The sequence below is a fragment of the Melozone crissalis genome, unplaced genomic scaffold (assembly GCF_028551555.1).
Source record: "Melozone crissalis strain CALT ecotype California unplaced genomic scaffold, PUWL_Pcris_2 ptg000045l_1, whole genome shotgun sequence".
NCBI classification, from domain to species: domain Eukaryota; kingdom Metazoa; phylum Chordata; class Aves; order Passeriformes; family Passerellidae; genus Melozone; species Melozone crissalis.
In genome coordinates, this window is record NW_026535823.1 from 24,720,009 (window position 1) to 24,744,998 (window position 24,990).

Genomic DNA, 24,990 nt, shown 5'->3' on the forward strand with positions numbered 1-24,990 from the left:
TAAGTCAGTAGCTTTCTAAAACAGGAACCATACAACAGGGATTGGTATCTATTAAAAGAAGAAAAATCTGTCCAGAGGTTCTTGAAAAACTTAGGACTCAGTCCTGGCCTGAAGAGGCACTTCTGCAGTGTTCATAGGTCAGTGAGCTGGAATGTCCAGGGCAAGTCTTTGGGAGGAGGTCTCCCACCACAGGGTGTCTTGTCCCACCAGACTCTGAGCCAGCTGAGTTCATCTGCCAGGAGACTTCAGTGGCAAATTCGTTCTGTCATTTCTTTCTGCATTGAAGGGGGAGAGAAAAGAAAGAAACAGTAAGTGCAAAAGACAAGTTGGAGTAGTGTGACGTGTCAGGCAGTTTGGGAGGTGTCCAAAACCAACTCAGGGAAACAACCGTGGGAGTCCTGGGGAGCCTTCTTGTGTTTCCCATGAGAGCCCTCCTGGGAACTCAGCTGCCTCAGCAGCTCCATCCTGGCCCTCACCCCCGTCCCTGTGGCACAAGGTTATTTTGGCTGTGCCCTAGCCTTGGGAGCAGTCCAAGGAAAGAGCTTTGGCTGAGATATTGAAAGATGAAGGTCCTGCTCCTGGCTCAGCTGCAGAGCAGCCAGACAAGGTGATGACACTCTCAGAGCCCTCTTTGCAGCCTTAGGAGATGGGACACGGAGCAGCTCCCTGCTGTCACTCCAGGAGCTGACCACAGCTCACCCACAGGCCCTGTGGTTTCAGCAAGGGATCCCACAGTCACACTGCAACGCAAATGAGTGCTAATAACAGGGCCACAGGAAACCTCCAGCTCTGTTTAGGATTACAGACTTTTCTTTAGCCAGAATGGCATCATGCCAGCCACATTGGGAAGGCGCCCAGCTTTCAGCTGGTGGAAGATGGTGTTTGTCCTTGCCTTGAAAAGCTCAACTATCATCTTGTAAATCCTGAAGTGAGGAAAGTGTGATTCTGGTTCACTGGGTTCGTGGCTTGTGAATCTGTGTGCCCACAGATTGGTCTTCCTCATGCACCCCAGGGGAAGGTTTGCACATTAAAAATAGATTGGAAGTAGGACTGATCTGTGGAGAAGGAAGATTGCAACTCTGATAAAGAGGAACTAGGAAAGGATGATGAACCTTGAATAACCCCATAAAAGTTCCTTTAGTTATATAACCAAGGGAGACAGAAGCAGCAAACTCTGATTTTCAGTGCTGAGAACTTTGTTTTTCAAATCCATCAGGGATGGTGACAAAGAGGGTTTTCCTGTAGGAGTAACATACAAAATCACTTAAGTCCAGAGCCTGGCCATCAAATGAAAAGTTGGTGCTCTGTCACAAAATCACATTGCAAACAGGAAATGTTTGCAAACATCTTGAAAGGAAAAGAAGACGGTGAGAGGACTGTGCACGTCCTCTTGCAGCAGCATTGCACCCACCCCACTAGCACAGCACCAGGCACAAAAGCAGCCATGAATAGGGGGGACTGCAGTGACCAGTGGGCTGATAAGTCACCAGTGAGCTCCTCAGACCAGCCCCAAATATCCAAGGCTTTCCTCACACCCAGGAAATCCCCACAGCTCTGCTTTAGAGCACAACCAGTGGAGCCTTGCCAGCTCTGCAGCCCAACACCACGAGCTGCCCTCATCAAGGAAGCAAGTGCATGGCTTCCCTCTGGCCCCATCTTCCCTGATTTACTGACAGAGTGGTTCACTGCCGTTTGCTAGTTCTGCTGTACAAAGGATCTCATTCTCAGTTCCCAAGATTTGCAGCTAAGAAATCACATCCCACAGAAGTTTGACAAAAGGGAAATTGAAGCTGCAAAGGGAGGTTCAGCCAGGAGAGAGCTTAGAAGTCTGTCATAGGATTCATGGGGACTAACTAAATGCAAGGTTAGGACAGCTGTCTGGGCTGATGAGGCAGCCTGGTTGCAGGACACTCATACACACCTAAAGCAGCTCAGTGCCTGAGGGGAGGAGGCCTTTCCTCCCCCCTGGTCCTTCCTCTCAACCTTGTGGTTGGTTCTGCTTGAGGCTTGGATGGCAGGCAATGAGACACAGATAGACCAGGGGCAAATGTGTCTCATTTCCTTGTAGTTTAGCAGTGGTTGCATCACAGGGAAAGAATCTGCTCACCTGAGATTTATGGAGACCCGTCAGTCATCTCATGTTGCATGTGAGTCAGTGGCATTGAAAGCCTTTTTAGCAAAGTCAGCCTCTGCCTTGGCTGCCAGGTGTTAATTATTTACATTAGCAAGCAGCAGTCCAAGGAGATGACACCTCTTGGACTGTATAGCAATGCTGAAGAGGTTTGTCATGAGGAACACTGACAGAGGACAGGCTGATGCTGAGCTGCCATTTTATGGAGCTGAGGGCCATTGTGAGAATATGTGTTACAACTGAGTTCTACAAAATAATTAAAGTCGATACTTGTCATTCAAGTCTCCCCTAATTAAACCATCACCTCTCCATCCCCTTAAATCATAATTAGAGCAGATAGGCCGAAAATTGACTGAGACTAATGAAAGCAGAGGAGCAAAGTGCTTAGCAGTTAGGGACAGGGGCTTGCAAGCAGCTGGGACTCCACTCAGCTCTTTCTTGGATTATTATATCCTCTTGGTCTTCCCTGACTCTCTGCTGCTGAATATAGCCTTTTCTGAAACCCAGCCCCTATCACCACATGCCAAAAAAATAAAAAAGCTTTCCATATTAATTCTTTCCCCACTGCAACATGTCCTCCCTAGGTCAGACTACACTCAACCTTGTCTGCGACAAACCTGCTTCTCTTACAAAACCAACTATGTGCATTTTCTGCTTTATGAGCCCTGGGCTGTCTGGCCTCTGCTTCCCACAAATCCTGCTGTTGTCAAGGGCTCTCACCTTCTGCCTGGCTAATTGCTTCCCAAGGGAGGCTGTAGGGAAGCTGGGAGATCCAGTGAGGCCTCTCCAGCATGGCCTGGACAGCTGTTGTCTGAAGCTGTGTGTCTTATCGGGGCTTGCCTTCCCTGCAGCCTCAGTGTAATTCACACTAGGATCTCAAGCAGGGAATGCTGAAAGAAAAACTATGGAGAAGAGTCTTTGGCTCAAAACTGACTCCTGGAAGCCACTTGGGCACAAGTGGCTGGAAACGGTTTGATATGCAAATTGCATTAGAGCTACCAAGTCACTATGGGCACACTACTCTGTGGTGGTCCTAAGGGTACTGAAGTTCAATTCACAGACATAACAGCAGAGGCAAAGGTTAAGAAAGGATCAGTGGTTTCCTTGGTGCTGCTGGGAATTTCTCTCTCAGAGCACCAAGGCTGATGGTCCCAGGACAGAAAATATGACTGTGTGTCTGACGTAGGGTGGCCAAGAGAGTCCAGAGAGGGTCAGCACTGCTCAGAGTCCAGCCACAGCCTTTGTCCAGCCCACACCACTCACCCTCCACCTCCCCATGGCAGGGCCATCCTTACCAAAGGCTCCAGCTCCCTGTGGTCAATGAGGCTGAACTCCCTGATGAAATAGTAGAAGTGCTTGTAGCAGGTGTTGACGTGAGCCTCAGCACCCATGTTGATGATGCTGTCAAAGTGGTGGATGTAGACATGGACGAAGACACGGAAGAGGCGGGTGAGGATCTTGGTACAAACTTGCTGGAACTGCTTGGGGAAGGGAACACCTGCAAAGCAGAAGAAAATTGGAAGCCATATGAACATTTTTTTAAAAAGAAACCAGTCAGCATTTAAAGTTTCTTGACAGGCATACTTGACAGGCAGTCATAGATGACAAGGAAGGAGACCCTTGATTAATGCCAAGAGTGACACTGGGCAGTGTGCCATTGAGCTCTTCTCACATATCCCCTCACTGCCCAACTAGCAACTTCACACAGGCATGGGCTCAGGATGTGGAGAGTTGCCATAGGAGAGAAAAAAGAGTGGGTTTTTTTTGAGGAGGCTGCAACTCTCCACATCTGGCTCAATCCAGAGCAATCTGGCAGAAGATCCTTCTGCCCCTTCTCCCTGCCTTTCCCCTACAAGCCTGCACAGGCACAATGTAAGTCAAACTGTATTTACCCAGGTCCGTGAACAAAGCCAAACCATCTGCCATCAGAAAAGATACCTTCCCCTGAACCCAAAAGCATGGCTCCTACTGTTTTCCTTCCTCCTCACACCCTCAGACATCACTTCTGATGCATCAGCAGAAATGGGTGGAGTTTCTACCTTTTTCCTGATCCTTATTTCAATAAAATGTCTCATTAAATCAGGAAGAAAACAGCCCATCTTAATGATGTTTAGGTTTTAATTTCATTGTGTCTGTATAATCCTGAGATATCCTCATAGGCTGGGACCCACCACATCTGGCTCTGTACTTTCAGCTTTGTCCCTCACAAGGACACAGTGTGGGATATTTTCATCCTTTTCAAAACACACTGCTATCACAAGGAAAATCTCAGGGTGTGATACCATCAGTGCCAGCAACCTTGGGGTAAATCTCTAAAGGAAACATGGCTTTGAAACACTAAACTTTTTGGGTTGTTGTTTTGTGGGGGTTTTTTTGTGAGGAGGAGAATGAAACAACTGATATTTGTTTTCCTGAGGCTTCTTCCTCTCCCCAGAGCAATTCAATGCAAATACACAAAGAACAAAATAAAAACCTTCCTTCCCACGGTTATACCAGCCTCCTCCCTCAGCTTCTTATTAATGCAGCACATAACCTCTCGAAAATCCTTCCAAACAAACTCTGCTCAACCATAGCCAGCTCACACATTCTGTGCACAGGAAAGCATCAGCAAATCTCTTAGCTAAAAAATTAAAAATGGTAATTTTATCTTTGAATCTTTCTCACCAGCCTTGCTAGGCAATTAAAGCTGTTTTTTTTTCTCAAAGGCTCCTGGCAGTTTTGTTTCCCAGCAGCAGTGCCGAGCCCCTCTCCTCTGTGGGTGGCAAACACAAAGGTTCGTCCTTCCTTCACGTGTGGAGCCTGTTTTCAGTCACCAGGGCTGGGCAGGTGTTGGGTTTGGAACTCATAAAATAATATTATTTTTGGTCTAAAGCAGAGTCACCCTGAGCACAGCCCAGTCTCCCTTTCCTACATGCACACTGTTGGAGCAGAGGGTAAGGTTAAAGCATCTCTGCTCATCCCACATCTGGATGTCCCAGCCACCCCTTGGAGAAGGACACAGACCTTGGATCAGCATCACACAGAGGTGGTTTTGAGACTGATTTGTGGCCACTGCTCTGCATAACCACGAGCACACTGCAGCCCCAGGGCTGCTCCTGCAGCAGGGACCTCAGCATGACCTGTTTCACCACCAGCTCTGGTAGATCCCATTAGGACTTTTCAGGAAAGGTGTTCACATCTGGCAAAGTACAACCAGGCTGCCCCTATGCCAACACCTCAGGGATGTGACTGCAGATCTGCCTGTGCCCAGCACCCTTGGCTACAGAGCTCTCCTTGCCTGCTAGTCTGACACAGGCAGGGGTCAGAGAGCTCTGCAGGTTCCCCTGCAGGAAGGAGGGACACAGCGCTTTATCAATGGCTCCCCTTGAGCTTTCTGCCCTGAGTGAGGATTTGCTGAGCAAATAAAAGCTGGAATCACCCAGCTGGGGACTCAGACATGCCATTAGGGTGGCCCTGCAGACCAGCTTTGAAGAACTGGTTAAGAAACTTTTTTTTTTAAATAAAGCTGATCACAGCAAATAATTGTTGGCGAATGCGCCTTTCTGGGCAGTGGCTGGGGAACTGGACACCCTGTCCTAGACAGTCTGTCATCTCTCTAGGACCAGATGAAGCCGGGATCTCAGCAATGCCCAGGAGCATGCAGGAAGGCATTTGCTGCCTTCAGTTTGTCACCTGTCCCAGTCACCAACTGCCTCCCCAGTCAAAGCAGGCAGTGAGGGAGAAATCCGAGCTGACCATCACTGGGAATTTATTGTCAAACTGCAAACAGTGATAGTGAAGGAAAGCAGCAACCCTCAACCCAGTCCTGAGCTGAGAAGGAAATAAGCTCAGAGAGTGAACAGCAGATCAAACAGATCTCAGGCTCCCAGGGCTGACAGCACCTGTGGTGCAAATCCTGCTGTCAGATGGGCCACCTCCAGACATGGCAGATGGTGACAAGTGGCTTTCCACAGCTTTTGTCCTGAGGTTAGCCAGAAATTGTCTTGTCTTATACATCTGTCACCAGCAAGTCCTCATGGACATGCTGGCAGCTGAGAGACTTAGAGAAGAGACATCTCCAGCTTCATTCTGGGTTCTCCAGAAGCAGCTTTTGTATCAGGGAGCAAAGATTTAGCTTAAATCACAAAATCAGAGAATAGTTTGAGTTACAAAGAATCTTTAGAGGTTAGCCAATTAAAATCTCACAGTCACCAGCAACTATGGGAGTTGTTGAACTCCTTAACCTAGTGATGTATGGAAAGATACCATCAGGCTGCCAGGACCTCCAAGCTCACTTCTGAACTACTCAGCCACTGTGTTTCACATGAACCAGGATCATCTGAAGCTCCCCGGAGCTGAGGCTGAGCTGCCCTTCTTTGTGTCCATCACCAGGTGTCCCTCCCCTCCAGGCACGGCCAGGCTGCAGCGGCGGCTGCCTGTCACTAATGTCACTAATTTCTACAGGTCCCATGCCAGGACATCCCCCTCACCATGGTCCTTTGGGATGGCTCGGGTCCGGCTCTGATTCTTTCTCCCCACAACACTCTCTCTTGCACACCTGCCCAGGGAGGCACAGCAGGGTCCTGTTTCCTGTCCCCATGCTGCAGCCAGGTCTGTCTCCTGTGCCAGGATCCTCAATCCAGGCCAGAGATGCTTGACTGGACCCTGCATCTGGCACAGGGCTCCGTGCCAGCTGATCAAAGCACTTCCCCTCGGGAAGGAAGCAGGGCGGATATCCGACATGCAGATTGCCTCTGCCAGCAGCGGTGCCTCGCTGCTGATTGCCTTGGACTTGGAAAGGAGCTCACAGCAGCCCCAGCAGGCACTGGCCATGCTGGTGGGGAGCTGGAGAAACACCCCATCCCCTCACCTAGAGCTGAAAGAAGAGGCTCTGCAGTAAAGGCTGCATCCGAGAGCAGCAGAAGGATCCGGCATGAACGCGGCTCGCCCCGGGTCAGCGCTGCCCCAGCGGATGTCCAGCAGACAGCACATGTGACATCCTCCCCAGCACGGAGGGGACACAGCCAGGGCAGGCCGTGCCTCCTCCCTGCAGCCAGCACGTCCCAGCCAGGGGACAGCCATGGCACAGGGATCTGTGGCCACACGTGCCCTTCCTGCCTCACACTGAGCTCGGTGCCGTTCCCACCAGGGCTGTTCTGGCTCCTGGGAGGGGTCACTGCAACAGGGACCATGGAGTGATGGGGCCCCTTCCCCATGCATGGAGGGGGGCAGCTGCTCCCCACAGGGCTCCCACCTCCCTGCCAGGCTGGGCCAGGCTGATCAGCCTCACAGCTGGGACAGACAGACTGACCAGTGGCCAATGCACCCATTAATGACATTTGGGGCTGGGGGACTGGTGGCCCTTGCTCAGGGAACTCGCTCCATCTCGAAGGTGGCACAAACCAGGGACAGTAGCAGATGGATGAGACAGAGGGATGAGTCTGGTGGGACAGGCCCTGCATGCTGAGGTGTCCTCTTAGCAGAAATACAGCAGGCCAGGGGAAAAGTCAGGATGGACCTTCATGTTGGACAAATCACCCCAACAGGGTGACACTGCTTGGGTTTGCTTCTCCCTCCCCAGCCCTGTGCACCTGCAGAGACCAAAAAACACCATCCCAGCTCATCCCATTGATGGTGGTCTAACCGCCCTAGGGGAGCAGAACATCACAAAACCCACCTGGACTGATTTAAAAGCACTGAAATTACATTTACATTTAGTTTTCATCAACCTTGGAGAAAGCAGCAGCAGCCCACAGTCTGGCAGGCAGCAGCCACCCTTTGACTGTTCTTGCATGATGTTTGGTTTAGATATTAGGAAGAATTTCTGCTCCAAGCCAAGGCAAAAAGCTGTAAGTACAGCAGGTACAATTTCACTCCAAGCAGAGTGACTCACAGCCCTGAAATGAATTGGCACCTTTAGTTTGTCTTGGACGTTTTGCTTGAAAATCCCAAGATATTATTTAAAGCTCCAAGGAATCTGTTTTCCCCACTCTGTGCTGATTGCTTCAAAACATAAGGAAAGCATGTGTAAAAGGAAATGAAAATGAGAGGTAACAAAGGGTAAGGGAGTGCCAAAGGGTCCTGGATCTTTCCTGCCATCTCCTATCCCAACACTTGTGCATCAGCCAATTTAATTTTTTCATGGTGAATCAGTACTGGGAAGCTATTTTGCTTCTTGGCAATTGTATTTTTTTTCCTCTGCAAATGCAGTAATTCAGTGAACTTCGTGATGAATTGTTGTTGTTATTTCTCAATTTCATTTTGGCCACCGTGGTGTTCAGTGATTCATTTTTCCTAAAAATAAGTGTTTAAAGCCCTGTTTAAAACTAATGGCATGATGGCAGCTGCAAGCTGGTGTGGTATTAATTTTGGAAGAAAAAAAGTAGGGGAAAAAAAACTCAACAAATCATGTAAAAAAGAGCCAGCTGAGAGAACACCAATAATTAGCTGAATTCTGAACATTTTTCTCCTGTTGTTATGGCAAGAAAGTATCGGATAATTTCGCACCAGGTTTTCTCTGGTTTTTATAATTGCTTTGGGACTGTGCTTGAATGACAGGCTTGAGTTTTGAACAGCTTTCCAAGAACTGTTACAAAACCTCCCGTGGCCGGTGCTCAGTCGAGCCACAGGCAAATCTGGCAGAGAGCGCGGGGTGCTTCCAGCACTGGGGCTGCTCCAAACCCTGTGTCTGCACTCATCCAACAGCAGCAGGGCTTCAGCAGCCACCATGGTGCTGGTGGAGCACACCTGGCCTCGTGCAGCCGGCCTGGTGCTGGCCTGAGCAGTGCAGCCACAGCCATGGAGCCTGGAGACCCACCCAGCCATCCCTCCCTCCTCCTCAGCACGGCACTGCCCAGCAGCAGCTCCCTGAGACCAGGCACCACGGGGCACAATGACTACTGGGAGGAGAGGAGATTTTCCAGCTGGTAATTTGTGCATGGATGTCCACTCACTGAATAAATCTGATATAGTTTTGCCAGCTGGTGAAAGTACACCTGTAGAATCATTTATTCATCTCCCTGCGTGGGGAAAATGCTTACTGTCCGTTTAAATGTATTTTTCAGGACAGCTACATTGGTTGGAAGAGTGGAAACAAAGCACTAGCACACACAAGATGCTATGGGTTGTCTGGGAAGGCTGCTGCTCCTGTAGATTTATAGCCACCAGGCTGGCAGAGCTCAGGCCATGCAGGGATTTTTCTCATCTTAACTGGCTGACAAACAGGTTCCCACTCCAGAGAAAGGATTAGACAGTGGCATGCAGCCCTGCAGGTAGATTTCCCTGGGCATGGGGAAGACACAGAATCTCTCCCAACCCTTGCTGTGGAATGCAGGGGGCTTGGCAGCCCCCCAGACCTGCTAATAATCTCCACCACAGTGATTTTCTGCTGGTGCCATCCCAGGGCTGCAGTCGTGCTGGTTAACTCTGCCAGGTCACAAAATGTCTGCTGGTGTCAGGCTCCCTTCCTGCCATGTGGGGTGCCAGCTGTCCCTCTGGCCTCACTGCAGAGCTGCCAAGAGCTCTGTATCACACAGCTTGGCTAAACCAAAGGTGTTTGTCACTCTGCTCCCCTCCCACCTCTGACTTGTGCTGGAGGAGCAGATGCTTTAATGTGCAAATCAGCCCAGCTCTGCTCTGGTCGCTGCAGCTGTGACCATTTACCCCAGCCAAGGTGTCCCCTGTGATGCCTAAGGACCCTGTGAGCCCACAAATGAACCATCTCTGCTCATTTCTAGCTGAGCCCCTCACTCTGGGGTGAAAGATTTCCTCCTCTGACCCATGAGATACCTCTCAATTGTCAGGAGCCTAGCAGCAATCATGAACTGCTTCAGGCTCTTGGATGCAGGCGGATGCTGAGGTTAGCCTCCAGCAATGTTTGTGAGTTTGGGGAACACTTGCTGCTTCTAAAAACAAATTTAAAATGAAAAAAGTCTGTTTTGTCTGCGGTCAGGTGGCCTTAGCCAGGGAAATCTTTGTGCTGGGACAGCTTTACTGCACATGGCAAAGAGGGGCCAGGAGGGGAAGCTGAGCTGCTCACAGCCCATGAAACACTAAGACAGTGGGCAGCTGTGCCCAGGAACCTCTCCAGCACAGGCAGGAGTGAAACAAACCTTCAAGCTAAATCCATCTCTGCTGCTAACATCCAAGAGTCTCACCACAACTCCAAAGCATGACATTTGTCATTTCCCCTCATCACCTCATCAAGCTCTTTTCCTCTCCTTAAAACAGCTCACATCTTCTCTGTGTCCTCTCAGTGCCTTATTCTCCTTGTCCTGGGTCTTTTCCCAAGGGCTTGCTCTTTAGGAGAGAGGTTAAGCACCTCTGTTTGGCCACCCTGGCCACTGTCCCTAAGTCCCCCATCCTGGCCAGCCTCCTCTGTCATCCAGTGCATTTCCTTTCAGCCAAACACTCCATCTTCTGAAATGCCAGAGCTGTCAAGCAATTACCAATGAGCAAGGCAGGCCCGTGAAAGGCAGATAATTGGGGACACACTGATGACAAAGTGCCACCAGCTCCCTCCTCCCCCTGCCTCCCCCAACAGCCTTTCATGTGTTTTAGAGTGCCACCTCAGCCTGAGCTCCTTTTCACTTGTGTGAGGCCAACACCACCAAGACATGCTGACACAGGGCCTGAAGTCAGTCAGGGGACATGAGGGTCCCCACAACAAAAAGGCTTGGAAAAGGGCCCCCAGGAAAGCCTTGGAAGAGAAGAAAATGGATTTGACCCATGTTCATCTACAGTCATCCTGGATCTCACCCAGAACTGCCCCTAAACTGAAATGAAAGGAGAAATGGAAACAAGCCATCCCTCCCATGTGCACAACTCAGAGGGAGAAGTGCCAGAAATGAAGTGAAAACCACCAGGACCATGACTGTATTTGGCTTTTGTACCTCAGAGAGAGAGATGTGGGAGAGCAGGGGGTGCTGCAATGTCCCTCCCATGGCTGGCTGCTTTTTGAGGTGTTAATACTCCCTGTACACCTTTACTTCCCAGAGCAGTGTCAAGCAGCATCACATCCCAAATCCTACCTGAAAGGCCTGAAATTGGATCAGGACACTCCTTTCTGGCTGGAGGGAAAACAGAGTAAATCCACATCTGTGCCTCTGCTTTTAATGGCACGCAGATCTTCTCCTTGGGGACAAGCCACCTCAGGAAGAGGAACACCTACCCTGCTCCCTGTGGCTGCTGTCTCACCCCACAGCAGCAGCCAGAATGACCAAGGACTGTCCCCAGCAGGGCTGGGACTGCTGGCCCAGGGTATCCTGCACTGACAGCCACACCTCCAGCCTCCTCTGTTCACTGCAGGGCATGGAGACCACTGTGCCCACGAGGGAAAGGTGCCTCCACACCACAGGGAATGCCCTGGTGAGTCCCAGGGACTGCCTGTCCCACACACCCCAAAGGCATCATCCTGCCTGTCCTCCAGCATGAGCAGCTGGCACTGTGCCACCCTGCCTGTCCAGATCACCATCAAGGGGAAGAAGCAGTGAGTGCCTGCTGCTCTGGGTTTCAGGGACTTGTCCTACCCTCACTCCAGGCAAAACCAGAGCAGATCAGGGGTCTGGAGCTGTCACCCCATCCCAAAGCCAAAACAGTTTGGCACAATTAGGCTGCAGGCACTGCCTGCCCTCTTGCTTGCAGAGACTCACAACCCCTCTCAGGCTCCCAGGGCCAGAGACTTTCCTTAAAAAGACACACAGCTACAAGTACAGCCCAGCCAAATGGGGCTACAACAGTGAGTAATGCCAGTAATCCCACACAGACCATTTCCCTCAATGTTTCCCAGCACATTAATGAAAATCTTGACCATAAGCTGCACTGATTTCATAAAGCTCTGTCTGCTTGGCAAACAAAAAAGGTCAAGCAGACTTGCAAAGCTATGCCTTTCCAACCCCAAGCTCCTTAAATCTTTTTTTTTACACTCAAGTAGTTTCACATTCTGTCTGAAAAACAAGTTCTCCAAGGCATGACCTGAGACTCTGGAAGTCCCATCAGCTCCAACCCTTGAACTCATCTCTCCAAATGACAAAAAGCAGCTAAGTAGCAGCTAATATCAGCCTTGGCAGCTGCTGAGCATTCAGGTCAGCAGCAGAGGGGTTAGTTTGAAAGCTGTGCTACCTTTGGCAGCTGCTGCAGGCAGCTCTTTTTGAAGAGGTGTATCTTACACCCTGGACCTTGGCAGCGGCAAGGCCACATCCTAGGGACATCTCTGCTCAAGCAGTGCCTCAGCTACCTGGCAAAATGTGAGGTCTAATCAGGGCTGAGATGGAAAGGGGCTGAGGAGTGAAGCAGCAAGGGTTGGATCTTGGGACCATGAACCTACATGGAAAACCAGAAAGAAACTGAGTTGATTAGTTGAGAGAAAAGCAGGGATGTGATGACCACCTCTAACCAGCTCTGCAGCTCAGCATCTTGAGGAAAGGCAAGGAGGCTAATGACCTAGCAGCCTTCATTTCTCCCAAACACAGAATAAGTTCAAGCACAGAAAGGGAGAACATTGTGTTCCACATCCCCTAGTAGTAGGGTGAGAAATCCCAAACTCAGTTTGAGCAAAAGGGTGTGACAGTGAGGAACACCTGGAAAGGGAAATGGCAAAATACTTTGAATCACAAAGTTCATCAATACCAGCTTGGGAACCTGCACTGGTTACAAGCCCATATTTCCTGCGGGGAACCAGAGCCCACTCACCTATCCTGGTGGGGAAGACATCCTCATTGTTAATGAGCATCTCAATCCAGTCCATCAGCATGCACATGTACTGTGGGGCCGACAGCTTGGTGGGCTTCTTGTACTTGCTGTCATCCTGCCACCTGTACTCGTACTTGAGCCCACCAGACATGATGGGGCAGCTCCTCTCGGTGCAGTACTCGGACATGGTGCCGTAGATGAGGTTGATGCGGTTGAAGAAATCCACGACGTGCACGGCGATCCAGTCGTTGATGCTCTCGCCAGGAGGCAGCTGCACCACAGCCTTCAGGTCCAGCCCAGACTTGAGGGAGGCCTGGGCTTTCTTGTACAGCTCAAAGCGCTGCGTGCCCGGCTCAAACTTCTTCCGGGGACGGAAGGTTTTGTCTTTGTTGAAGACTTGCTTGAGACACAGGGCCATTGTGGGCAGGGCCAGCCAGGGTGAGGGCAGAGGCTCAGAGCACCATGAAACCCAGGGCTGGGGTCTTCAGGGATGGAGGTTTCTGGGAGGAGAAGGACACATTTCAGTCACACATGAAGACAGCAGCATGCATGGACACACTTGCAGGGGTTCGCAGGGCTGACCCCACTGCTCTGACAGCACGTGGGGACACAGATTTGGAGTGAGCTTCTGGCCCCTTCACACCCACCAGGGTGAGCTGGAGCAGCTGCTGCCACCTCACACAGCAGCTCCTGCCACATGTGCCCCATGCAAGGCAGAGACAGAGCCCTCCTCCCTCCTGAGAACCCCAGGAGCTCACCAGGCTCCAGCCAACTTCTTCCTTCCAGGCTTTTACCAACAAGCGCTGCAATAAAGTGAGAGCCATGATACCAGCAGAGCTCACCAGTTCAGGCAGTCCCACTCTGGCTGCCTTTTCCTCTCCTGGCAAGGGGGAAGCATCTCTTTCCCAGGGAGTTGTCAGTACAAACACCGCCTGACCCTGCAGCAGCGGCTGGCAAGCGAGGCCCCGGGGACCGCGCTGCGACCGCAGCTGGCTGCTGGTTCACACAGCCCCAGCGCCAGGATCAATGGGAAAAGGGGGGATTATTTCTGTTGTTCTGCCTGGTGTGTTTGTCCAAAAGAACAAAACCCACATCCGAAGGAGGGAAATGCAGCCCAGCACAGCAGAACAACGTTGCCAGGATGCCGCCGGCTCTCCCGGCATGCACACAATGCACACGGCAGCCCTTGGTGGTGCAGCTGATGCTCTGGGTGACTCCAGGGCTCAGCAAAGTGCTGAGCTCACCCCTTCCTGCCCAAGAGTAGCAGCACAGATGAGTGCTGTATTTTCCTTTTCCTCCCTGAAATCCAGTGGAAATCCCATCCGCCCGAGGCTGTCCTGGACAGGCTGGAATTGTGTGTTTTGTTACCTGCATTAATCACCAGTGGTGTTAATGTGAGACCAAGGCCTCCTTGTGCTAAATGCCTTGCTGAGGCTTAGGGAAGAGAAAGTCTTCCAACAGCCTCCCTCTGATGGGAAGAGATGGAGAAGCAGTTAAGAAAAAGGAAGGAAAATATTTATGGAAAAGGGAAGTGACTGACCCAAAGTCACGAGCAGGAGGGAATGGTACAAACCTTGGACGAACATTCATCATTAAAAAGATAACTTTAGCCAAAAGCTTGTTATTTAAATTCTATTTCCTAAACTCAGTCCTGAGTCTAAGGCAGGTCCTATTTTGTGATCAGCTAAACATCTCTCAAGTGAAACCCTCTGCTCCCCTTAAGGCTCACCCCAGGGTCATCACTGGGAGGGAGCAGCACCTAGTGATCAACCCAATGCCTGCAGCATCAGCCTGCAGGGATTTCTGCACTGCAGCCAGCACACGCTGCCAAAGCCCTCTCATGGATGCACACCCTGGTGCTGGTGGGAAGCCCATCATGAATGCCATTAGTGCACAACCACAGCCTTTCCCACAGGCTGGAGCCACAGCTTTGCCACTCTTACACAGCTCACAGCACAGCGTGAGCCCCACCATGTTCTGCTGTACCCAGATACAAAAACCTGTGTGTTTTTAGGTGCTTTCTGCCCCCCAGAGGGGGTCACAGCCATCACACAATGTTATGCAGTATGACTTCAACACCAAAGTATCTGCAGACCTTCCCCATCTCATGTGGCTGGGTGGGATTTCAAGAGCCACATCCCTGTCACCCTCATTTATTTTTGGGCAATGACTGGGGGCTGTTTCTTGGATGCTTTTTCTTCCCTGCTCCAAGCAACTGGCTCCAACCATGACAAAGAGCTTGTTTCCCACTTCAGAAAAGAGCACAATCTCTCCAAAATGCCAGCATGATGTCATGACTCCTATCTGTCCCTCAGGAATGGCCCGTGCTACAGCAGTCCCCATGGATCCCATGGGAGGCCAGGGGACTCTGGGCACAGTGAGGCTCTAAAGAAAAGCCCTTATCCAGGACTTCCTGGATTCCACATATTCAAGCGCATCCTGTTGATAACACCTCTAAAAAAAGCCTTCTGGGGAGTTTGCTAACACATAACGCTCTCAAAGGCATGTATGCATACATACATATATATTTATACATAACCACTGCAACAAGGTTCCTAATTTAGTAATGGAGGAAGTGCTGGGATCCCCTCAGGATGAGGCACTCGGCAGGCTTTGCCCACAGTGCAAAGTGGGAACGATGGGGCTGAGCAGTGCCTGGCCCTGCAGCCAGGCTTCCCTGGAGTTTCAGCAGGGGAAGTCATGCCAACAAACATTTCTTTGTGTCACCATTTCTGCTGGCCTTGGCTCCATCTGCTCTGCTTCAGGAGCTGTTGCTGTTTGCAGACTCCTCCGTGCAGAGACTGGGCTGTTCCATGGCGATGAGCAGCCACCCTGGCAGATGACATCCTATCAAACATGTCACTTGCAGGGGCTGACAGCAGTGAAATCAGCTCTCTTTTAGTGCCCACGCTGCAAGTCCTCTGCAAATATTGAGCCACTGGGAAATAAACATTTCATCTGCTGAAGCCAGACCTGTAACTCATCTACAACTGCATCCCTGCATCATCCACAGCTGGATCTCTGTGCTACCCTGCAGGCTGCTCTCACTCATCAGGCAGGTGGGAATGTGCTTTGTGGTTCAGCACCATCTGAATAAAACACCAGTTCAAAAAAAAAAAAAAAAAGGAGCAACAAGGTTGTTAAACATCTGCCAGGTATTTTTCTACCATGCATCTGTTCGAGTGGGAATGGAGAGCAAAACCCATTGCTGCCCAAGTGCTTGGAGCTGACCTGTCCCTGAGCCTGCAGGATGCCAGCATGGCAGCACAGCCTCTCTGCTCCCCAGGCAGCAGTTTTCTTTTCAGGATCCTCACCACCACCACCACCACTATCAAATCACCAAGTTGTTAAAAGACCTTGTTAATCTTTACTGGAGAAAAATGTTCTCCAGAAATTACATTTAGCACAAAGCCAAAAATACACCCTGGGATTTATGACCTGAAGAAGCAGAGAGAGGCACTGAGCCAAAGAACACATTTGTTCTCTACCTCACTTCAGAGCTTTCACTGCCCAGAGAGATCAATGTAGAGGGAACAGTGGTGGCCAGGACCAGGAGATGAGAGCCCAGCTCTGGCCCTTGCAGATGGGGCACTGATATGGGACGCACCAGCTTGGAGCAAACAGGCTTTGCAAAGTCACCAATGCCTCAGATTCCCCTCAGGCAGAGACTCAGCACCCACCTGTTTTCTGGGAAGAAAACCAAAATCCTTTGTAAATGGACCCAGACACATCCTGAATCTAACTAGTGGAAAAGGGCTCCAGCCAATGCAAAATCAGATTTTCCAGGTTTCCACCTTCATGCATACGACCTGACTGGTGCTCTTCCATCATTGACCAAGTGTTTGGGACAGATCCATGTAAAGAGATGGAAAATGGGAAATCTTCCAAGGTTTATGGTGCAAAGTTCAGCTAAGTTTGATGTTCAGGGCTGTCTGTTCCTAGAAATCATGCTGTGGTGCACTGGGGCTTGGGGTGGGGCAGGAGATCTGTCCAAGTGCTAATCTCTGCTCACCCTGCCTGTTTTGGGAAATCCTAAGGGCAAAGTGTTATCCAGCAAGCTTAGGCAGCAACTTCCTACAACAAGATCATACAGGTCCCACCCTGGCCGGTGCCATGGCAGCAGCCTGCAGCTCCCCACCTTCAGTTCCCACTGCAAAATCAAGGCTTCCCAAGAGGAACCTTGGCAAAGGCTGCAAACCCTCTTCCCCACACCACAGTTCCCATCACAGGCTGCTGCTGGCACGCCAGGGGTCCACAAATCCCTTTCTGAAGCATCTGCAAATCCCCAAATCAAACCTCATACACTTGGGAGTGGACAAGGAGTGAAGCAGGTGGAGCTGGAGCCTTGCCCTGCTGTCACCCTGTGTCCCCACAGAGGATGGTTGGAAGAGGATGAGTGAAGTTTCTGGGAGGACAGAGACTGGCATTTCCCATGGGACATCCACGCTGTGGTGTCCTTAGTGCTCACCCCCCATCCACGCTCCCAAAATAGCCTTGGCTTTGAGGAGCTTGGCTACAAACCCAGCTGAGTGGCCACAAATCCCATCCCCGTCCATGAGGGCTGCTGGGCTTCAGTCCTACCCCTGGTTTGCTGCTGGCTTCAGTCCTGCTGGTTTTAAAAGCAGCAGCAGAAGCAAAACTCAGTGGGGTTTAGCAAGAACCAGAAAAGCACAGGGTTCAGCTGTGCAAGGACAAGGCAGAACCACTGCTGGGGAGGTTGCAGGCACAGACGTGAAAAACTGATGTCCTAGATTGCTGGCAAGTCCAGAGATGAAAGGAAATTAACTGGATGGGAGGGATGCAAGTTCAGGGGCAGACTCAGGCGCTAATTTCAGGTCTGAGGGTTGGTTTTGTTTTTTATCTAAACTAGCTTGCTTTCTTTCTTACTTTTTTATCATTTCAAAACCACAGAGGAACACACCAAGGCGAGGGCTTTGTTGTAAGTTAAAAACAGCTCTGAAGGATCAGTTTAGAAACGACAAAACAAAAAGGAAGAGCAGGCAGAGCTGTGGGAGTGTGGCTTCCTCCTCACAGTCCCGCAGGCATGGGGGCAAGGTCGCCAAAGAAAACCTCTGGGTTTGACCCTAAATAAGCTTTAGTCAGAAAACCAGCAGGGAGGATCAGACAGATGCACTGTCAGACTCCAGGATGGTCACAGTGCTGCTCCCTGCCTCAGTGTCCCCAGTTTCAAAACTGATCTCCCTCCCCAGGCTCCCTTTATATTAAGGGCTGCAACAGCAGAGGCTTCAGGGGAAAGAGCGCTTTGCAAGTATCTCTGGGAAGCCCTAACAACCACAAAGGGTAAGGAGAGAGGAAAGCTCTGACACCAGCACCTCCCATGCTCCAGAGCCAAGTGCATCCTCCCTGGATCCATCCTGAGACAGTGGCACCCTGGCAGAAGCATCTGCCTGGAAACTGCTGTGTTAGCAGCACACTCCAACCCTCGTGGGCAGTGCCACCACTGGGGAGCACAATGAGGAGTCCAGCACTGTAGGCAGCCTGCAGGGAGACTCCAGCTCCCACTGCTTTGGGAAGAGGCCCAGGAGGCAGAGCACAGACCTGTCCAGCTCCAGGCACCTCAGAGCAAAGTGTAGGTTAATTACCACCAGCTCTGCACATCCCCCTCGGGCTTCCCCAGGGGATCTTGCTTTTGGGGCACCCAGATACCTACTGCTTCTCTGCTTTAGGGGATTCCCTTCTCCCCACCACAGGCAGTGTCAAAGTCCCACCCAGCCCCATCCCAGATAGAGGAGAAGGAGAGCATCAGCTCAGCCATGTGCCAGAGTCCTGAGACAGACAACCAGCCTCCAGATGGACAGTCTGCCCAGAAACCTGCAGGCCCCAGCTGGCTTTTCACTGCTCTAGGAAGCCTCACTACCTGGCTGAGGAGTCAGCAGCCCTGTCTCTGAGCTTCCCCTCAAGCCCCAAAGAAGTCCAGATGCAGTTTGGCCTTCAGCCTGTCCTAGAGCGTCTCTGCAACCAGGGCTGCTCCTTGGGACTCATGTCCCAAAGACTTCTCCCAGGCAACCCTGAACTGCAGACACTGCATCCCTGATCCAGGGGGGGACTGTGGGCAAATGGTACTTCCAGGGAAGGGAGCACATTCCCTCTTTCTATAAACCTTTCCAGCCTTGTCATCATCTAAGGCAGGGGGGCTGCAGGAGGAGGGTGCTGGGGAGCAGAGTCCTGGGGCACTGGTCCCACTCCCTCTTGTGCTTCCTGCTGGAGCCAAGCCCCAGCTGGGCTGTCCGTGAGAACGGGGTTATTGGCTGCTGCTCCCAAATATAACCTAAACGATAGAACATTCCAGGAAATGAGCCAAGGCAAAACGCCGGGAGGGGGATCAAGGCCCAGCACATGGGCTGGGGGAGCTTCAGAGAAGGCCCGGGCTCTCAGCAGCATCTCCCTGCTGCCAAACCTTCTTTGTGCAAACTCCCCTGGTGCTGCAGAGACCCATGAGAGCATCCATGAGCCCAAATCCCTGGAGCAGAGCAGGACCCAGGCCCCACGCTCCAGCTGGGGACAGCTGCCAGCGGGAAGCTGTGCTGGTGCTTCCCCCAACTCACATGGTGCTTGGAAATCCCCAGCTCGTGAGAAACAGACCTGGATGGCTTCCAGGAGCGGGGCTGCTTACACCCGCCCTACAGACGTCCCCTGCTGTCCCCCTGCTCTGTCCTGCTCCATGCCTGCCTCCCTGCCGCACCACCAACAGAGCAGCAGCTCTCTGGCACAAAGGCACCAAAAAAGTTTTTCCCAGATCACACAAGACACCTCCAAGCAGAAAAGCAAAGCAGCAGCATCTCTCCAGGTTAGAGGCAGCATGTCCCGTTCATTTTAGGCATGATACCCAGTGGGGCTGGGGGCTTTTTGGGAGTACCTCATTCCTGGGAGCTGAGATCTCACTGCTACTAGCAGTAACTTGCTGTGAGCCCTGAAAAGAAGTGTCCAATGGCCTCAGGGTGTCCAACAGCTCTGGTTCAGTCCCAAGGGTGATTATTCCGTTGTCAGAGACGTAATTCCAAGAACGGGGAGCTCCAGGCCTGCGAGCTCAAGGAAGAAGACGAGAGAAGATAAGCCAGCTGCGGAAAACCCATCTCCGCCGCTTGCTCTCACCAGTTCCCCCGCCCACAACTTTCCACCCTCGCTCCGACACCGACACCGGCAAAGCCGCTGCGGGGGCTGTCCCGGTCGGGAAAGGCGTGTGCCGCCTTCCCCTGCCTGTCCCCTGCCCCCAGGGACCCCTTTCCCTGCGCACCGCCGGTCATTCGCACGGATCCCTGCCCAGCATCCCCCAAACAGGGGATCCCCGTTGGTATTTACACACAGTGGGTATTTACACACAGTGGGTATTTACACACTGGCTGCCGAGCTGGGACACCCGGAGGAAGGGGGAGAGCCTTCTGCAGGCGTCCATGGCCCGGCTGGGTGAAGAATTGCTCTTTGCCGACCCAGGTCTCGCCAAAGCCCCCCAGGAGCATCCTCAGGAGTGCGGTGCTGGCTTTTTGCCTCCCAGGACTCACCTCATCCCCCGGCACGGCGGCTTCCACTCTCAAATCCCTCCGTTGCACTTTGTGCTCTTATTCAGGAAAAGGAAAAAAAAAAAATTAAAAGATACAAAGTCCAAGGCAGGCTCTCTGTCGGGACTGCTGGCGGTTTGGGGATCGCAGCAGCAGCAGCGGCAGGCAGAACCGCCTCGCCCCAGCGCTCACGGGGGTTTCGTTAGAGAAGCCGGGGCCGAGGGTTTTTCTCCGGTCAGTGATGTCACATCCTGACCCTGCCGGCAGCTCCAGCTGTCCCTGGAAAACCCGCTTGGAAGCGGGCCTGCCAGCCCCAGCATCCGCCGCCGTGGGCTCGCAGGCTCCCGGGTGGGCGCTCACTCCCAGCCGCGCCCACGCTCCATTCCTGGGCGCTGAGATCCTTCTTGGCGGGCAGCGCCGTGCCCCGGCTGGCTCCGGCTTTCACCGGACAGCACGGAGCTGGGGAAAGGAGATGAAATCTCGGAGTGTTTTCCCCTCCTCCCCCCATCTTTTCACAATCCCTCTCCCTTCATCCTTCCCCGCTCTGCACACACACACACAAACAGCCGGGGGTTTCCATGCCAGGCCAAGCTGGATGCCATCCAAAACAGAAATGCCGGAGAGGGGAAAAGAAAGAAAGAGAAAAACTTTCTCTGCACAGAGCACTTACTTTCCCTTTCTGTCGGAGGTGGGGTGAGTTGTGAAGCGCGCTGCGGTATTTAAATGCTGCTCGGCAAAGGCAAGCCCGAGCCAGCACGCTCGGCGCCGGCAGGAGCGGCCAGGCAGCGTGGGATGGCTTGGCAGGAGCCGGGATCTGCCGTGGGGTCGGAGTCCCGGGTGGGGCAGGAGCGGCGCTGGGCACCCCGCGGGTGTCGCGGCAGGGACAGGCACAGCGTGGCCCTGACACCGCGGTTCCCTTCCGGGCACGGTGACGTGTCGCTCCCCGGGGATGAGATGTGTGATGCTCTGGCCTCGCTGAAACGTCTGCGATTGTTTGGCAGCGGGACAGCCCCAGTGAGGGAAACGCTTCTGGCCTTTCTTACACATGTGTTAAACTCGGGTCTAGGCGAGCTGGGGAGTGGGGCACAGGGCAAGGAGGGTGTGGCTGATGGGCACGTTTGCATAAAGTTGGAGGGTTTAGGATGAGGGTTTGATTCCCTGGCAGCAGGATGCATCTCTGCAGGATCCATACTCCTTTCCCAGAACACAGCTTCTCAGCTGCAGGTGATGCCAGGGTTTGCTCTTGGGGCACAATATTCAGAGGCAGTCTTTAAAAGTAAATGCATCCAGCAGCCTCCCAGACGAGCCAGCCACGAAGGAGCTCAGTCCAGCCCTGCAAGGCACTTGCTCTGCTTTCCTCCCTCTCTCTGTGAGCTTGGTTTGGTGCAGGTGCAATAGGAACTCTTTGGCACCTGCAGCAGCATGTTATTAAAAGTGAAGAAGACACTGTCGGGCCCATTTAACTGGGCAGCAGTCACTGGTGGATCAATTTTGACTGGAGCTGAAGGGAATTGGAGCTTGCACACCCCAGAAGCCCCTTGCTTTTCTGCCTGTCCCCATTTGGGACACAGCTTAGGGGCAGATCCTGAACTGGATGACAGGAGAAGGACACACCAAGGACAGGCAGGATTCATCTGTGCTCTGCCTCCACTACAGCATGAGATGGCTGAGGTGTCTCACATCTACAGAAAAGGTAAAACCTTGAGCTGAAGTGCCCTGCACAGCTCTTGAGGCAGGAGGGAAGCACAAGCTGTCAAATTCATCTGTGCAGCTGCTTCCCACCATCACCATCACCAGCTAACCCAGTACAGGAGCCATCACCCCAGAGCTCAGCTCTGTGTGTGCATCCTCCCAGGACCTGCAGCCTGAGCCTTTTCCACATCATCCTTGCCCTGCTCGTGAGTGAATCTCTCACAGCCATTGCAGGTAGGTCCATGTAACATCCCTAAAATCAGGATCAAACTCAAGTAATCCAGCAGACTCTTTCTGGTCACCAGCAAACCAGCCACACTCCTGACTCCAGCAGGTTCAAGCAAAGTCTTTTCCCATCCCCAGTGCTGGATGTTCATTACAGCCACCCCAAGTCCCAGCAAGGGCTGAGCAATGCTGCTGTCCTCCATCCTGGGGACCTGGGGTGCAGGAAACAACAAAATGTCCTCAGACCTTGTGAGTGGGAAGGGGAGGTCTGTGAAGCAGATGTAACTCCCAACAGCAAATGCCAAGCCAGGAGGAAACTTTCAGCTGAAATCCCTGCAGAAAATGGGCGGAAATCCAAAAGTGAGGGGGCTTGGCCGAACAGCAAAGATCCCAAAGGCAACTCATAGCCAGGATTTACATCCAGGCAAGATGGAGCCAAAATACTTGGAGGGGAGATGGGGTCCTCCCACCCTCAGCAGTCTGGAGCCAGAAGAGAGGGGCCAGGAGAACAGCAGCGGCGCTGGATTTACATCAGGTGCAGACCCACAAGCCCACAGGGGTGAGCAGCACATCCTGCTCAGGGACTCACCCCTCACGTGAGGTGCTGGAAACCTCAAAAAGCAGAGAGCCCACGGTGCCGGAGCCAGCCAGCTGTGGGGAGGGGAAGCAGGAGTCACTTGGGAGAGAGGAAAAGGTCCGAGGGACAGCTTTGGGGAAGGCGGGATGCGTTATTGTGAAGAGGGCATTTGTGTGCCCTGCAGGAAGGAAGAGGGGAATGCTGGCCTCGCTCCTGGAGGCAGGTGCATGGCTGGATTTATCGGGGGAAGGAAGCAGGGACGGAAGAGAGCCCGGAGCACTGGGCGGCTCCATCGGAGCTCAGGGGCCGGCACGGGAAGAGGCCCCGGGCAGCGGAGCAGCTTCGCAAGGCTTGTCAGGACACGGCTGCTCCGGGGGAAAGGAGGGGGCAGCCCCCTGGCACCCCACACTGCGCTGGGCTCTCACACAGTGCCCTGCACGGCACCCCATGGGCACTGCCGCTTCAGCAGCCGGGAGGTGCTTGTTCCAGACAGGGCTGGCAGGCTGTGCACGCCTGTGCAGACCAAAGACAGAGCAGAGGGAGCACTGGGTTTGCTCTGGTTATCCCCAGAGGGGAACAGGACGTGTCCAGAAAACAGCTCTGCAGCGTTGGGAACAGCCAGTTCCCCTGCTCTGCTCCGCTCCACCGTGTCCTGTGCAAACTCAGAGACAGGGAGGGAGTGAGAGCTTCTTCAGCCGTGGGGCAGAGGGCACTGGAGTCTTGCCATTTTCTAAGGCACAGGGAAAAAAGGCCAGGCACAGATGGAGTCATCATTTTAAGGGAGGGTAAGAACGTCATCCATCAATCTGCACTTCCTTGATTGCTTCGGCTGCCACCTCCTCCCTTGGGAGCAGGAGGGCTCTGGGTTTATCTCCCCAGGGTGACAGGGCTGGGTGGGCAAGACAGAGGTTTGGGATGCTGGTAACAAAGAGCCTCTGACAGCAAAACTTGCTCCACCACTCCCAGCGGGAATTCCTGCCACATCCCGGGCTCTGCTCCAGCTGAGGGGGCTCCGACAGCACCTTGCTGCAGGGGCTGAACTTTACATGGGGCCACTGCGAGTCTTGGGCTTCTTCTCCCTGAACGTGCCCATTTGACGGCTACTAAAACCAGACACATCCATCTTGGGAAGGTGCTGGCCCAAAAAAAGACTGGAAATCAGCAAAACACGCTGGGAAACTACTGCAGGATGCTTGCCCTCCCCGAGGCAGCTCAGGTGGGATCTGGGACATGGGGCTGGTGGAACCTTGGGCTGAACTCAGCGCAGCCCTGCTCGTTATGGATCACACTCAACTCTCAGCACACAACTCACAAAGTTCACAGAGCCGAGCAGACAGGCTCAGGCAAGCTGTGCGAGTGCCCAGAGCGCAGAATCAGGAGACAAACCTTCCCTCTAGTGGCTGGATGGCACATGAATCCCACAGCCACCTTCTCCCTCTGTCACCTCTCTCCCCATGCCAAGCCTAACAGAATTGTTTTTCACCAGCCCTAAGGCTCAGCACAGATCCTAAGGACATCAAATCTTACAAACTCAGTGTGAGTTTTTAGCGGCTTGAAACTGGCACAGCTGCTGATTTGCACAAAGCCAGACAGCCCCGGGGGTCTGTGCCCACTCTGCAGCTGGTAGTGCCCATCCATGCCCGTGGTCAGCAGCACAGTTCATGCACAAATGTGTCCCAGGCACTGGAGAAGCCACACGGCCACAAATCACCGCTGGTTTCTGCAGCAAGGGTGGATTGTAGGGCCAGTTCTGCAGCTGGGTTACTCCTCCTTGCAGCAGTCATTCAGTGGGGCAGAGGATTAGATTTTGCTGGACCTTTTTATTATGGGTCTTCATCCCAATTTTAGGCTCATCACTGGCCATTTCTGCCTTTTATTAAGCCCTGGAGAAGTTCTTATTTTAGGAAAAATCTCACTACGGGTTTTAAAAACACCACTCAAAATTAAAGGTAAATCACTATAGCCTTATACCTGAGAATTTGATCTTTTATGCTCAGAAAGAGGCTGAGGTGTGGATTTGGAAGCCTTAGATTTCACTCTCAGGGATGTTACATTATAGCTGCATTAAAAATGAATGCAGCAGCTTTGACTTTTTCAAAGCTGGAAGTGAATTATTAATCAAAACAGCCCTTTTATCAGCTAAGGAAAAATGATAAATGGAGCATGAACACCATAAACCA

The 24,990-nt window shown here is 52.4% G+C and overlaps 1 protein-coding gene across 1 annotated transcript; it reads right to left on the minus strand.

Annotated features, from left to right (window-relative positions):
- Window positions 1–218: 218 nt before the first annotated feature.
- Window positions 219–21,039, minus strand: MOB3C (MOB kinase activator 3C). The gene is made up of 6 exons (XM_054285987.1): window positions 20,987–21,039; window positions 20,320–20,375; window positions 19,677–19,846; window positions 12,800–13,299; window positions 3,427–3,629; window positions 219–275 (listed from the first exon to the last, which is right to left on the minus strand). The coding sequence occupies exons 4-6, from the start codon at window positions 13,215–13,217 to the stop codon at window positions 246–248; spliced, it is 651 nt and encodes a 216-aa protein (XP_054141962.1). The 5' UTR covers window positions 13,218–13,299; window positions 19,677–19,846; window positions 20,320–20,375; window positions 20,987–21,039; the 3' UTR covers window positions 219–245.
- Between the last annotated feature and the right edge of the window lie 3,951 nt (window positions 21,040–24,990).